The sequence below is a fragment of the Sardina pilchardus genome, chromosome 11, assembly GCF_963854185.1.
Source record: "Sardina pilchardus chromosome 11, fSarPil1.1, whole genome shotgun sequence".
NCBI lineage: Eukaryota > Metazoa > Chordata > Actinopteri > Clupeiformes > Clupeidae > Sardina > Sardina pilchardus.
In genome coordinates, this window is record NC_085004.1 from 13594816 (window position 1) to 13611836 (window position 17021).

Here is a 17021-nt window from a genome sequence, read left to right on the forward strand (position 1 = left end):
AGGAAAAGAGGGGGGGGGGGGGGAGGCAGGGGGAAAAGCCCTGCGAGAGCCAGTGGCTGAATTGGTGCTGACATCACATCGCCATCTCAAATCATCCACCGCTCCTCTCCTTGGATCTCTGCCCCTCCTGTTTCTGCCCATTAATAAGTCTGTCCGTCTCCTGGCCTGTTATTTAAAGCCAAAGAACCTCCCTCTCGCGCAGCTCACTGTGTTGCATCTGTCCGCCACCGCCAGCAAGACAGACACAGAGAGAGAGAGAGAGAGAGACAGAGAGAGAAAGATAAAGAGAGAGGGAGTGAGATTGAGTGAGAGAGATAGAGAGATAGAGAGAGGGAGAGTGAGAGAGATAGAGAGGGAGAGGGAGAGAGAGAGTGTGTGTGTGTGTGTGTGTGTGTGTGTGCGCGCGCGCGTGTGTCTTCGGGGGCGTGCGTGTGCGCTAGTGAGAGAGAGCGACTGAGCGAGGCGAGAGAGCGAGAGAGCGAGCCAGCAGCCCGCGAGAGGAGAAGCGTGCAGTCGCGAGGGCTAAAGGAGAGAGAGAGAGAGAAAGAGAGAACGCGAGCGAGAGAGAGAGAGAGACGCAGAGAGCACCGAGAGCAACACAAAGCTATGAAATTCGTCCAAGCTGTTTGCCTGCTGCTTCTCTGTCCCGCTTTTAGCCTCAACACCAGGTAAGGAAGAGAAAGGCGCAGTGATTCTCTTTGCTTATAGTCTCTCTTTTAAGGATCAGCCGGCGCGGGCAGCCGGGGCGCCTTCCTTAGCTAATGTCTGATATGAATCTGTGTCTGTGTTCAGTCCTGTTGGCTGGTTTTAGCTGCTGTCTCCGGCAGATATCGGTGTGTTCCGGGCTTGCTGTCATTGAGAGAGATTGAGAGAGAAAGAGAGAGGAGAGAAGGAAGAAAAGAGGCTTATCCTCTCAACTTTCCTCTCGCCGTACTCCTCTGTCTGTGTTCCGTGTTGCTTCACTGAAGAGGTGTCCCTTGTTCAGTCAAGGTGATAAATTGACTGAAATGTTCCAGAGGCTTTGGGCTGAATGGGGAGCTCAGAGAATGTCCGCGGAAATCATGTGTGTCAAGTTTTTAATCAGTTAGTGTTTTGGGGTTAACTGTGGCAATGTTGGAGGTGAGGTTTGTGTGTGTATGAGAGTGTGAGGGAGAGAAAGAGAGAGGAAGAGTGCATGTGTGTGTGTGTGTGTCTGTGCGTGCGTGCGTGTGTGTGTGTGTCTGTGTAGAATAATGCTGCAGAAGAATTCTGAGGATGAGAAAAGAAGAGAGAAAGGGTGAAAAACAGGAGGAGTCCTGCACAGCGGAGGGAGTATTCAGGGATTAATGATTAATCAAACCATTGATAAAATCTCACCACTTTCTGCTTTACAAAACATCATTCCAGTGGTGATCACTTTCACACATCGCAGAATTTTCTTTTTTCTTCTCTTTTTTTCAGGAGGTTACAGGCCATGAGCAATCTCATATTTCTAGTTTACAGTTACTGCCTTGCCTGTTTCCTCTACGCTGAGATAGTCTTCTCAATGGTAATTCCATGCAGAGGGAAGCAGCTTGGATACACACCAAACAAAGCCACCCTCCCACCTTCCCACCCACCCAGCTTACACCTGCTCCTTCAGTCTCATCCACACACACATTATGCACATGTTTGCAAATCTGACGACAACTAATGGAATGAACAATCAGCAAACAGAGAGAGAGAGAGAGAGGGAGAGAGAGAGAGAGGGATTCAGGAACACCGGTGCACAGTTAGATGGGACTATATTGCTGTTAAAATAGGTCTTTTGGATAGGTGCTTTTAGGTTTGAGATAAAGGTTTGGTCCATTTGTGTTGGGATATAGTTAAGGTGTCTGAGAGATCTTCTCAGGGAAGTCTCTGACAGTTGAGTCGGGGTTGTTTGTTTATTAGTGTGGTATTCCCATGGAGCTCTCTACAGTACTCTTCACCAGGAAGGTTGAGGAAACGTTTTGATCATTGTCTCTCTGATAAACAGATGGCTTTGCTTTATATGGTGTGACCCCAAACAATCATTTCAAATGACTAAAAGACATAAACAGAGCTAAGAATGGAAAACACAATAAAGCTGTATGCACCCATGCACGCACACACAAACAAATAACACAAACAAACAAACAAACAAACAAACAAACACACACACACACACACACACACATACACACACACAGAGATATAAACATGACAACTAAATGGACTAGCTCCTAATTTACAAATATGAACAAATATTGTTTTTTATTTGTTAAGTCACCTGAACTTTATTTTTTCCATCATTTGCATCTCATTTAGGTGGTTCACAAACCAGAAACAGTACTGTAAAAAGAACACCTGCTTCACAGTAATTAAAGCAGGCAGTATATTACTCTCCTATAAAAACCAAGTGAAAATGAGCTGTTTCAATTGCTAGTCTATATACATCTGGCCATCTGACACGGTCATTAAAGCTGAGTTAACGTGATTCTCGCAGACAGCCAATGGCCAGAGTGATGTGTGAATGACAGGTCTGTCTTATCACCTTGGCAACTATCTTTAGCACTACCTATTCTAGAAGTTTCACTTTGTTTCACTGTGTCATAAGCAATCTGGTCCTTTAGCTTGGCTTTGGGTGAATGATGAATTACTTAAAAGGATGGAACCTGTTTTAATTGCGAGTCCAATCAATCTGTCAGTGTTGTGGGTACACTGTTATACAAGTATCAGAGAGTTCATCGCAATTGAAGTATCACTGATGGGCTCTTAAGCACACGCTTCAGTGTTTACGTTTAAGGTTGACCTTTGGCTTTTGGATGCACTTTGGATGTTAGCTCCACAGAAATACATTTTGATTTGATTTTATACTTGACAACTACAGCTGGCAGACTATGGCGTCATGTGTCAGCATGGTATCAGAAAGCTCTGTGGCAAACCAGCGCTGACATCTTTTGAATATGTATGACTGAAAATGTGAAGCACGACTGCAACCACAGATATTTACACGAAATGTAAATACACTGCTCAGAATGATGGTGTCTTATTAAAGGGGAATATGGGCTTGCCTCTGTGTTGGTGGCAATGTCTGTCATTTCAGGCCATCACTCACTGACACAGTCTCATATTTTAATAGCTTGGAAATTCTTGGTAAAGTCTGTTCACTGAAGCCTCTGAAATATGATAAGGTATTCAATTTAGCCTTTGTGTGAATAATGATTTGGGTGCAGTGCTTCACGGTGAAATACTGAAATATGTCATTTGGTCAACTTTAAATGAACCCCTTATTATAGAATGGCTTTAGCAAACCCGAGGCTAACTAACATAATTTATAATCACCTTCCTCTGCTGTGTTGTAGTAGCTGTTGGGATCGTCATGGTTTCAGCTCATATTCTCTATGCTCCTCCCCATTCGTTTCACACACAAACCTTACCACTAACCATATAGCCACACACTGGCATGGAAACGCAACAGTTCTAGAACACCTACAGGGAGATATTGACAAACAATTAACTTTATCACACTCACGTGTACTTTCTGCCGACTTTCCCATGCGCCATTTTCAAAGCTTAACCCAGATAGATGCTGCCCTGTTCAAATGTATACTCTGCTAATGGTACCCTGATTACAGCCTATGATTAGTCTGAAGCAAAGGTGCCCCATTTGGCATGTTTATTTCCCCTGATGCCGAAGTTAGCAGTCTAAGCCAGATATGCGAGCACAGAGAGGGAGCCTGGCCAAGGAGGGGGAATTAACCCTCCAGAGAGCAGAGAGCCTGGCTACTGTCTGCGCTCCTTTCACAAGTGCTGTATTGAGGTGATTTCTCGCACTAAAGCTCACCTGCTCTCCAAAGTGCGACTTGGGCAAGCGAATCTCCAGGGGGTCAAGTGAAGGGAAAATAGCAAACCGCCACTCTGACAGAGCCCTTGATGTCCCTAGTGCTGTAAAAGACAGACATCTGGTCTGCTATTATAGCTATATGCCTGCAGTGAACATTTCATTACAGGGAGAATATGTAATAGATTTTAAATGTTTTTTTTTTTTTCACTTTGATGTTTTAGAGCATTATAAGTTGAAAGGACAATTTGTTTACTTGCAAAAACTGTAAAGAAGCACAAATATACTGTTTTATTGAGCTTTTTCAAATGACTGCATACTGCTTGTTTTTATAAGACAGCAGTTAAATATTTACGCTTTACATTTTGGACTGTATGTGGGCCTATGAAAATAACTTCTGTAACAGGCCACTATAAGCATTGTCCAGTCAGCCAAATGAAACATTCACCAGCAATAAAGTTCCTTGACATTATGAAAGTTGTACAGAAACATTGACTTGTTGAACAGCTGTATTTTAACACGCCCTCTTCCTGCCAAATTTCCCCCATCTCTCTGTCCTCTAGTCTTTCCTACCCTGAAGTTGATATAATTGAAATTCACTGGGCACATTGTAATAATCAGTGCACCATTGCACCACAGGCAATCTGACAACCACCAAAAAGAATCACAATCAACAGAACCTTGGGTTGTTCATATTATATGAATATAATAAAAAGATGTTATAATTTGTGCTGATGACAATGATAATTCATGGCCGCATCAGGAAAATGCCAATATTTGCATTAGTCCTAACAGTAAATTTAATATCCCATGCTAATAGTCCCATATTCCTCATTGATGATTGCATCTCACAGGGATCCTTGCATTGCTTGGGGAAATTGAACTGTACGCTTGGAGCCACTTCCATTTCTCATTTTCCTTCTGTTGATGATGCTGAAATATGAGCGAGAATCATGCAGAACAGACAACCTGATATTATAGCAGGGACCGTAAAGGCAGATCAATATACATTATGGGGCTTGTGTGGGATTGTGTTCTGCTCGCTGCCCAGAGAATAATGAATGGCGTAATAGGATTTTAAAGGGCCAAATAAATAAATATCCCACAGGGACCACTACGGAAAAGTGGTAGAGGAACACCGGGGATCCGAGTGGGTGAAAGGGATTTGAGGAATGCTCTTTAAGAGAGAACGTTGGGGCCACACATCAAATGGGCTTCCGCTGAGTGAAAGGAAACCACTTAAAAAGGAACTCAAGTTTTTTCTTTTCTTCTTACCCTCAATGTTAAATCCTTGGAAACCACTGTGTGAAATGGATTTGAGATCCGTGTGAAAGCGTTGTGACTGTGTTGTCAAGGTGAAGGTGCAGGGTAACTTTTAATTCTTTTCAGGTACGCACTACTTATGTCATCAGAGCTCAGTGAATCAAGCAGCCACAAGAAAGGTGGCATTTTAACCACACAAAAACATTAGATCATACAGTAGGTGACCCAAAACGGCTTAAACCAACCCTTTGAAACGAGATAGAAAAGTCTCCATTCATTCACATAGAGATCAAACTAACATGGCATAACATAGCAATGGCAACAAATGAAAAAACCTGGATCAGGCTGCATGACACATACGGACTGAATGAAACTCACACAGGGTCATATGGAGAGTCATATGGTGGACTCCACTAGGTGAGTGAAGTCCTTATATGGGCACTGGGCTAGGATGATAGCAGCTCTTCTCGTTCCAATAGTTGTGTGAAATTGGCTGGTTTTTGGATCTCTGTCCTCATATGCTCAACTGGACTGAGATGTGGGAATAGAGTAGCTCTCCAAAAAAGCAAAAGCCTTCCCTGCCTCGGCCGCAAAACCCTATTCCTGGAAGATGTTCCTTTGGAATTATGACATGAGAGAATACTCCCGAGCTGGAGTAATCCATCCGCAGATGGCTGAACTTGATTGGCAGCTGTGCTCAGGAATCCTGCGCTATGCTAATGCTCATTCACTCTCGTCAAGGGACCTGGCTGCGCGTCGCAAAAAGCATTCCCACTGTCATCACGTCTCGAGCATCCCCTGCAGTCATCGGCTCTCAGGCGGTCCTCTCCACGGCCCCTGGGCAGACCATCACACCAGCACGGCATGTCAGCCAGTCAGCCAGTCAGTGCTGTTTTACAGTCGTCTGGTGTTTAGTGTTTTCCTTCCTCCGCCATTTGTGGTTTCTCGTTTGAGGTGGGAGTCGATGACTTACGATGAATTGTGCTTTCGTTTATGGCCACACTGTTGTACTGTCTGCAAAATTCATGACCTTCTCTGCCAGCCGCCTTTGTCAATGAGTTGCTTTAACCAGCTGCCCTGCTGGTAGCCTGGAGTCCTTTAGTACAAACCAGACATGTGACACAAGAAAAATCATAAAAACCACATGTGCACGGATTCACAACTAGCATGTATAGGGAACCACTATACCTAATATCTAGTCCAGACATGAACTTAATATTTAGTCTAGGCATGAGCTTAATATCTAGGGATGCAGAAAATGCCAAAAATCTAGGCCTACTGGCAATCAAAAGCGTCTTAGTTCTGTACTCTATCTTCTGTATACGTAGGCATGGAAGAGTGCCATATATTTGCATGTTTCTATTTTCTTCCACAATGCATCCTTTACAGGTGAAATAAGACTGAATTTCCAAAGCAGCAGGCAGAACAACACAGACAATATATTTACATAACAGCATATTATGGCTCCGAAGGATGCATTCAGTATTATCTTCACCGGAGAGTGATGAAAATGGTTGTTTTTATTACTTGATCCATCACATACTTCACACTGAGTTCATTTACGACATTTCTTTATAGAGGATGCAGGAAATCCTTCGGAAAACAAGAGAACAGTTGCATTTCGCCCTTGTCTAAGGAAATTGTTCAGAGATTACCTCACACTCAGGATTTGTATTGACCTATTGTTCCTTTGTCTTATTGGCAGTTTATGTTATGAAAATAACCTTGAATCTCCCTCAAGAGAAAAGCTGGTGCCTGTCACTCAAAGACCTTTTTCTCTGCAACCCTGGCAACCTGATTGTGTCTGTGGATGTGTGCGTTTCAATGTGCATCTGTGTGTGTGTGTGTGTGTGTGTGTGTGTGTGTGTGTGTGTGTGTGTCCGGGGGTTGAGGTGGGGGGGAGCAGCAGGAGGAGGGGTTAGAGGCCGGAGGGGCATGTGAATACATGGCCTAGCCGTTAGTTATTTTTATTCTGCCATCAATCAAGCCATCAGCCTCAATCTGGGCCTCTTGGTACCAAAGTGCCTTTTTTTCTAAATTGAGGGTGACACTTAATGACATTGACAATGACATGGCACTTCTTTGGAAGGACGATGCAGTGTTTTACTGTGAGTGAGCAAGTCCCACAATATTAGAGTCACGTACAGCCACTTGTGTCTGGCTTACAAAAACACAACCTGATGGCGCCCAAAGGGAGGACACGTCATGGGAAAATCTCACTTGGCGACTGGTGTCACAAAGCACACATTAACATTAACCCTTACTGTGCCATTACTTCAGAGCACCATGGAAATGAATGAAGCGATAACAGCGTCCATGAGAGGCTTTACTAATGGATCTAATGACATTTATTAAATATCTTGAGAGGCTTAATTAAGAGTTTACTGTCTGTTAACAGTAGCTATTAAACGCGATAAATGTATTGCTGTGTGATATGTTTCCATAGTGTACTAACCAACAGGGTTAACACTGACAGTGACAGTAAATTGGGAGCAGTCCTTAAAATATATGAGATTGCAACTCTCGGTATCTGTCTAGTTTCTGAACACTCTTGATATCATCCTGCTATCTAAATTGTGATCGTGTCTCTTCTTCACTATTTCTGCACATGCCTTGGCCAGCCGTTGTCTTGTTCCCTCTCTAATGGGCCTTAATTGGTCCCCCATGGTAGGAGGCGAAATGCTCACAGGCGTAGCTCACCACTGATTAGGGAGATTAAAGAGAGTGAGGGGAAATTGGGTTGGGCATGAACAAAGGCGAAAATTCATAAATAATACACATTATAAAGAAGTCTCTCACCCAGACCCAGGAAAACAAAGCCACCGCAGCCTGCAAGGCTTTGCTGCTTTCATGCGAGGCTTGGGCGACTCTTCTAGTTGAAGGGATGGAAAAGGACCGATGGTTGACTTTGACCTCGATGAGGTTGTGACTGCTTTGCTGGGGTCCATGTGAACTGTAGTTCACCTCTATGGTCATTGCTGCTGGGGCAATTCATCTCTCTCTCTCTCTCTCTCCCCCTCTCTCTCTCTACACTCCACACTCTCTCTCTCTTTCTCCCTCCAACACCTCATCTTGCCTTGCATGCATGCATGGAAGAAAGGAACATACTGAACTGAGTAACCATCATGCTCGTCCATGCTTTGTAAAGCACGGCCGATATTTGTTTTCTTGTAAGTCATTTTTGTCACGTGTACACAGTTTGCCCCTTGAAATAATTCAAACTCACATCGGTACAAAGTTGTGCCTGTACATTTAACATCATTATTGTACTACCGATCTGAAATACCTGGACCAGCAATGATTAATTAGGTTGAACACAAAGGGTACTCCCATACAATTGTCTTCATTTCTCTGGTTTAACAAACTCCAAACTTCAGCCTGAACTCTGAGTTGGCAGACCTCAAAACTGTATGTGGAGTTATTGATCTCCGGATAACTGAAGATAATTGTACTGATTGGGTTCACTGAATTCTGAACACACCACAGAGTAGGCTGTTCCTAACCAAACTGCCTTCAAGGTAAACCTACAAAGCTAATATCAGTTGATTGCTTATAGTAGGATTCACAGTTCCACACAAAAAGTTTAGGGGTGGCCTCTTTTTTGCTTAAGAATATTGATCCTTTGTTTCTGCTGTATTAATATAGATATATTCAAACAGAATCACCTCTATTTTAACATTCCTCCCTTCCTGGAAAGGCCAACTTTAGGCCAATTAATTAAACGGTAACACTTTATGGTAAGGGTACATGAATGATCATGAATTCATGCATTAACGAATTCATGATTTATGCATTACTTCATTCATTTATGTCTCTCATTCATGAACAACACAACTAAAGCATTAGGTACAGTGGGTACCATTATGATTTATGATTTCATCATGATTTTAAGGTTAATTGCTCATAAGTTCATCATGTCTGTGGCCCCTCTACTAAAGCTGTGCATTACAGGTATGTTTTTCATGTGTGAGGTTAGGAATGACTATGAACTCATGTCAATTCCTGATTCATTAGATATTAAAGAATGAAGTAATACATAAATCATCAATTAATGAATGCATGAATTCATGATGATTCATGTACCCTTACTGTAAAGTGTTGCCAACTAACCTAATGTAAACTGTAATGAAGAATATTATGTATTAATGTTTATACGTCAATTTCTCAGTAATTTCAATCATTTTATAATAAATGTATTGCTTGAGACTGCTGCCTGAACATGCTCCATAGTGCAGTGAACAGCATAGGCGAAGGCATATGTTATTCAAGACTACCATTAGAGTGCAAACCTCTTCTCCAGAGCACTTTTGAAAATGGACCCTCAATTGTGAAGCTATATCCCGATGAGAAAATACTCTCTTTGAGAGATGTTGAGAAAACTGATAATAATTGAGGTTTACCACCAATACACCTGCCACCTGGCATTTACTCATGGTTTCCATAGTAACTGACTATTTTGACTTTGGTTGGTGGAATATAAAACACAGCAGAATCTTTTAATTCCTGACAATATAGCTGGGTAGGTCGCTCACCATACTTTCTGGAGCTGCGCATCCCTTAGATGGAGACATGCACAGGCTTCCACATTACAGACTAGCAGAGTTCACCCAATTAGCCAAACAGCAGTACAGAGATTGCCCATTTGAGCCGTGTGAAACAATGAACCACATGCATTAGAGGATGACAAACAAGACAGGAAAATGGCCTTTCAAAAACAAATTGCTGTTTTCACTCTCACTTCTTTTGCACACCTTTTGTCACTATTTTTAAACTGGAGAATGATGCTTTTAGCAGAGAGCTAACATTTCAGGGGATAGGTGCTGTGTTGTTGTCACGATGTGGGAGGATGGTGTTGAAATGCAAGCCTGCTTTGCCTGACTGACTTCATGAGAACCAGCACTACCAATATGTTTTAATGAGTGGGCCTTATTTATTCATGGAATTTCAAACGGAGGCCATTGAACTGAAAAATCTTTTGCTTTTTTCCCCCCTCTCTCTGTTAGATTTTGAGTGAGAAAACACGAATAGCACATAAGAGGCCAAGTGTTTGCTGAGATAAAAACTCGACCACAAAAAAATTCAGGGGAGTAAAGTAAATCCATGTGGTACTTGCTGGCAGACCAACATGAATCGTGTAACAATTAAAGTAGCTGTACACAATCTTCTCATAAGGAACAATGCAGTGCAAAATGCATTCCATTTCTGTTATCTTTTGAAAGATTGCTGTCTGCCATGGAGTCAAAGACACTTGCCTACCCATTCTTATGTTGCCCTTGTGTGCATGTGAGTTAAGTCTATCATTTTTTACATTCCCTCGTCGCATTCAAAATGTCATGCCTGTGCTTCTTTAGTGTGGGACCACATAAATCTGAGGCTTTATCGGGCACCTCACACTCCTGATGACATCTGGATGGATTTTGTTATTTTTATCTCATCTTATTCTCTTCATTTTCTGTGTCCGAATTCATCTTGGCTGACAGAAGTGGGTTCTTTGGAGTGCATATCGCACCTTACTTTGCAGTCGTTTGCAGCGACACTTGGCTCTGATAAGTTCCCCCGGAGTATTCCTGAAGAGCGAACATTTTGTGACCAGTGGTCCTCAAGTAGAACTGATAAAGTCTCTCCCAGGGCTCTGCCTGCTGCAGCAGTTTACCTTTGTTTTCCCATTGTAAGAGCTGAGATATGTTTTTTTTTTTTTTTTTTTTGCAAATGAGGTATATACCGACTGCAAATTGGCACGCATATCCTCCTCACCCACACGCATCTTTATCTCGTGCACAGTGCCAGCTATTTCCCTCAGAGTATATGTAATATGCCAGGAAGTGTTCTGAATTCATAGGCGCTCACATTTTCCACTTGGTTTTCAACTTTATCTCACATTGAGGGTCAGGAATCCCCACTGGCAACATATAGCCTCCACTTTATGTTGTGCTTTTCCCCTTCGCTAAATGTTTAGAGAGCATAAGGAGAGTCGTTAGGAGAGGAAAGTAGCCAAGGCTCAGAGCTGAGATTGTGGCTCTCACTCTGAGCAGCCTTGGGTTATATAACCACGTGTATTGTGTGCTCTTCGACAGTTTTTTAGGATGTAAGGTTTTTTTTTATTGAATTTGCTGTAAAAACGAAAACATTGCTGGTTTTAATGGAAATGCATTGAAGCGTGTTGTGCTGTGGCAATAGCCTTATCTGAAGGATAATTTGCACTATGTCTTTGTGTCTGAGGTAGAAAAAAAAAACAAATTAAGAGTGGGTGTCTTCACAGCTGATTGCAGGCATGTCTTAATGCTCGTCTGTCTCTTAGCCGGCGTCTCGCATGTGAGCGTGTGTTTGTTCATTCCCTCCTGTGTGGCCTTTAGGGTGTTGAGGTCTTGTCGTTGCCACGGTGAGGGGTTGCCGTGGCTTCGGGTAGTGGGTGGTGAGAGGGTGTTGTTGTGTTGCTGAAGTCCACAGCTCCCATTTGCCAGAGCTGTCTGTCTGAATGCTCGCTTGGCTGAGCTGCATCTTGGTGACGGCGTTGACAGAATGACAGGAAGGGTGCACCCGGGTGAATGCCAATGTGGAAAGCTCTGTTTCTAGAGGATCCAGCACACAGAGAGACACAGGCGCACACACACACACACACACACACACACACACACACACACTCACAGTCCAGTCGACGAGTCGGTTCCCAGCTCAGCAGAAGCTACACACGTGCTTGGACACACACATCCAAGACGTTTCAGGAGGATGATGCTATGCTACAATGAATTAGTGTAACAGTACATTAGGCTCATGGAACAGTAATCAGAAGTGACGGATGAGATTCAACATGTAACAACAAAACAGGCAACAAAACAACCAGCGTACCAGAAGAAGTGTGCAAACAAGTGTTAACCTAGACAGTGCCAATGTTTCATTCAAATAATTTACTTCCAGCATTGAAACAATGGGGTTGACCTGTTGTGGGTGTGACGCCTAATTTAATATCAGCCAATGAAAGCTTTTTAAAATGTCTGTTTATGAATATTCACTATCGACTGTTTTTTTTTAATTAGCATGTTTGTGCAATGGTATAGCGTGTTATGTAATGCCACATAGAATAGTCTTATGCAAACTGCCCTATAACATGCATGTCAGTCAGATTAAAATAGTCAGTTGTTAGCCAGTGTAAATGAATAGTGCTTCTTACTTGATCAATATGGTTTAGTGTGTTTGAGTTCACAGGTCTTCTGTCTGTTGCTCCAACATATTTGAGAAGAAAAAAAGTATGCTTTATTTAAAAAAAAGAAAAAATCTAAAAGTTTCACCTCATATTGCTGACCCTGACAATAAAACAGCTTTATTGGGAGCAGAAATACAGAGAAATGCCAAAATACTGAACCAATAACACTACCTCTATTTTCTCTACCCCTGTAAAAGCACATTTATTACTAAGAAAAAAAGAGGGTACTCGCAGGATGTGCTACTGAAATTGGCTTGTTGGATTTGCTGAGCTGCAAGCATTTAGCAAGTAATTGATAAGTAGCCATGGAAATTTGGACACAATCTGCTAGTGCGGCCCTATTAGCCCGTCAGCAGATTGCCGGCAGGTGTGTGGAATGATTACAAAATTCAGGTGTGCCACCAACACCCCAGGGCCCCATTTGAAACAGGCAGTCGTAGGACAGACTGTACTAGAATAGGTATGTCCAACACACACACACACACACACACACACACACACAAATATACTGTACAGCTCCACTGAGTCACACATGTACACACACCCACACAGACCTGCATGCGAAGGCAGACACACGTACCACACAGTCAGACAGACAGACACACACACACACACACACACACACACACACACACACACACACAAGGGCATACACACAGCCCTGCATGCACAGGTGCCCACAAGCAATCCATCACTACACTACATTTATTAATTGTTTCACCATGGGCGCACTGTGCATAGACGGTAACAGAACCAGACACGTCATGTGGCGTACTTCCTGTATACGTGTACACACGGAAGCACACTGCACGCGTAAACAAACCCTGCAGAGAAACGTCCCAGCTGAGCTTACGTGTCTCTTTCCATACGATGATATGGTTCTCTAGTTTCATTACTGCTTGCGCCACTCTCCCCGGGAGAGCGCTGGTTTCACCCGGCTGTTGTGTGCAGATGTGCGGCCGCGTGTCAGTCTGGATCACAGCCGCCTCTGCGGGCGTTCTTCCACAGGTGATTTTTTTCACGGTGTGATGTATTTTCTGGCTTTTGTGGGCATTTTTGATTATCTGTATGAATTAGAGTCAGAGCTTAGTTCATCCACTCCCCATTCAACCTCCCAAAAATGAGAATGATCCACCTGTGTGCAGATTTTATGGAAATGATCCTGCTCAAGAATTGATACTGTAGCTTGTGCTTAATAATAACAACAAAAATATTCATCTCTTGGGAAGAAATGAATTCATGCATATTATCCATATTAAAGATTAACCGACTACTTTGGGATTCGGTATCAATTTCTACTGCTCTTTTCAGAATTCAAGTTAAGTACATCAAATCAGGTTTCATTATTCAAGGGTAGTCTTCCCAAAGCTGTGCAGTTCTCTGCCCAGGAAAAAACAGCCTGACCTAACAGGCTCTCTCTCTACTGACACAGTTTGGACCAAAGATTCTGATACAGATCTCTAGAATCTTTGGTTTGGACATTCAATACTGAAATGATTTGCACAGTTTCTGCATGCACACAAGCAAACAAGTGCAATAATCCAAGATGAGACAAAGCCTTGGGCAGGTTTACGTTGGTATCAAGCTAAAATATGGTGACATTTTAACTCTGTGTGAATGCAGGACCGTCCTCTCGAGGGCCCTTCCTCTTGAAACTGTTGTCATGTGCCAGTTGCTTCTTGTGCTCTACCTCTGCCAAATCCCGTGGCATTTTTCATTCTAAACCCTAGCTCTAGCAGGAACACAGAATAAGTGCTGGACTATGAAGTCAGCATTCATTAAATAGATGCCTGTCTGTAGACGGATGCAAATCTCACCCAGACGCTCACACAAGCATTTATATAGACTAGCACAAGCACAAAGGCATTGCTATAGAATGTCAGCAGTTCGTCATGTCCCCTTTTGAAGCGGTATTCAGGGGTCACATTCAACATGGCTCACAAGTGGTTTCATAGTGTCAGCACATGCCCCTGGTTCTGCCTCTTGCTTGACTTTCTGCAGAGTAGTGCTTTGCACCTTGTTTCGACACAGATTTTTTTTTTAACCAATTACCAAATCAGTGCATAGTCCAAACAACACAGTCTATAAATAGCTTGTGACATCTTGGATGTCCTGTGTGTATGACAGCATGGGTGATTTTGTGTATAATATTTAAAGTTTCGGCGCTGATGGATGGCTGACTACCCACCCCTTCCCCAGAGACGGCCACCGAAGCGGAGCGGCCCATCTGGCTTTGGCGAGCTTCGTTCAAATGACCCCACCGCTCTTATCTCTGACGCTGTCTTTCACACATAACATGGCAACATGACAGCGCGGGATCTGAGCACATCCTTACGAAATTAAGCCCCAAATCAAGATTCAGCTGATAGTTCTTTGCCTATGTTGTGGAGAGAGATAAAGAGATTAATTCAGATGATCACCAGGGCTTTCATTAATCGCCTTTTTTCCTCCATCACACTATTCAGCTAATATCATGCTTCTAAAAAGGCTTTAATTGCAGGTATTTTCGGCAAACATCTGAAATAGTCAAGCATTAGTTATAGTTTAGGGGTTGAAAAATCTTGCCTGTGGTTTAAACAAGCGGTGTGAGCATTATCTGTATTAAAGCATTATAGTGCATCCTGTGGCTTGTGATGGCACTTGCAAAATCAACAAGGTTGTATAAGCAAAGTCAACAATTATAAGTGTACAGTGAAGTTGAGACTGATGCTTTCATGTTACTCTCACTTGATGGCGTGATGACACGACCAAATATTGTGTCGTCGCTATGAGAACACGTCCATACAAATCACACAGCTACATGAAAGCAATAGCTCAAGGTCATGTCGTCATACAGTGTACTGAACCAGCACAGTAGTGGTCCTCTTCAGCACTGGCTTGTGCTTTCATGGTCGAGTCAGAGTGTGTGTGTGCAATACAACAGCAGCAATAAGGACTGAACTAAATGCAGTGTACTGTAGGTGCCTCTCATGTAAAGTTTATACGTCCTCCCTCGCTCCTCGGGCCTCGATCCTCACTGATCTACATAAAGAATGATGGGGCGGCAACAACGATAGTCTATCCCTTCGTCTATCTTTCTTTAGGTAGATCAGTGAGGATCGAGGCCCGAGGAGCGAGGGAGGACGTATAAACTTTACATGAGAGGCACCCTCTAACTATGGGACTTCAGGAACCCAGCAGAAATTATCACATACCAGACTAAAAGTAAGACAGAACGGACCATGGAAGGGTATTTTGGGGGAAAAAAGAGGCAGATCTAAAAGCTCTGTGTGACTGCGTAATACTTTTAGATAAACCTGTGAAAATATCCATAAAATATAAAGGCGAGTATCAGTCTCTGAAAATGAATGGTTAGAGGCCTTTCTGTGACAACGTAACTTTTCACAATTGCATAAAATTAGATTTCTTTGAAACAGGCAGCCAGGGTGGCTGATGAGACTGGAGATAACTCCATCAGACAAAAAGTATTATAAAATACAATTAGGACATATAAAAATGTAATCGCTATAACACAGTTGGAGTTATGAACTGATCTGAATGTCCAGCTCCTCCAAGTTCCATAAAATGTTCAGATATTCCTTTAGACTTTGCCACTGCTTTAACCGTTTAACACACAATTTTTATAACTACAGACCCTGTGTACAGCTGCAATGATTTGTTTCCAATCATTTTGCATTAGTGCTTGTTAAACACTGTTTTAGGCAAATACTGGTGAGGACGCATATCTGAGTATTCATTCTGTTAAGTGACTGAAGTCTTGTATAACGTATTATACAACCGCCATCCACCCAAATACCTTCCTTGGCTGACAACAAAATCTGAATATAGGGTCTGGTAACATGGCAGTGGAATCCCATTAAGTTAATGGATGAGACTAATAATAAAACGTTACTTCTCCCCCTAACTGGATTAGCAACGATCATGTGTTTGCAGGGATTTGCTGTGCCGCTAGACTACTGGAGGTGTCCCGCCAAGCAAAGCCTTTAAGCAACTTCATCTCACATCGCTGCTTTGTCAACAGTGGATGCTTTCTCTAGGTCAAGCAGATTAAAGGTTAAAGGAAATTATGCATTTTTCAAAAGATCATTTACAAATGTTTACACTACGGCTTGAATGAATAACAGCCATGCAGTGACCAGATTTGATACGCTTTACTGTGGGCGCAGAGCCTTTTTCATTGTAGCCTTTTGGCCCCTTCCAGTCTAATAACTGTGGCTCATGTCCTTATTGCAGTGATATGAAAAGGCAATGACTTAGTGAAATGATATTGTGGGAACAATATAGCCACATAAACGGACCCTAAGCTATGTGAGTCTCTCATAACGCTGCAAGCTGGGTCCGCTGCCTAAGAAGATGCAGCCCGCTCTTATCATGGCCAGGAGGACACTGTTTACACAGAGATCTGAATTTAATTTGAGTATAAGCAGATGTCTCTTAAACTGACTTTGATTTGGCCTGTTGCTGTGCAGTAAACTGTACAAGTTCGAGCAATACTGTAACTACAACAAATCGTCTTTACAAATGCACTCTACAGGAAAAGACTCTGAGCTTCTTAGGATCAACGTTCCAGGTACAAATGTAGTAACAATGACTGATGAACTGACTCAATGGAATTCAGAGCCAGCCATTACCACCATGTAACACCATGAGCAAATCTCCAACACTGAATTTTGTTTGGTAATTTCACACGGTGTATTCACAGTACACCTACAGTATAGTCACAGTATCCTGTAC

The 17021-nt window shown here is 42.7% G+C and overlaps 1 protein-coding gene across 1 annotated transcript in view; it reads left to right on the forward strand.

Moving 5' to 3' along the window:
- Positions 1-223: 223 nt before the first annotated feature.
- Positions 224-17021, forward strand: part of luzp2 (leucine zipper protein 2) — a 90450-nt gene continuing 73652 nt past the window's right edge. The window contains exon 1 of the mRNA XM_062549199.1: positions 224-668. Coding sequence (XP_062405183.1) covers positions 607-668 — 62 coding nt within the window. The 5' untranslated portion in view covers positions 224-606. The remainder of the gene's footprint in view (positions 669-17021) is intronic.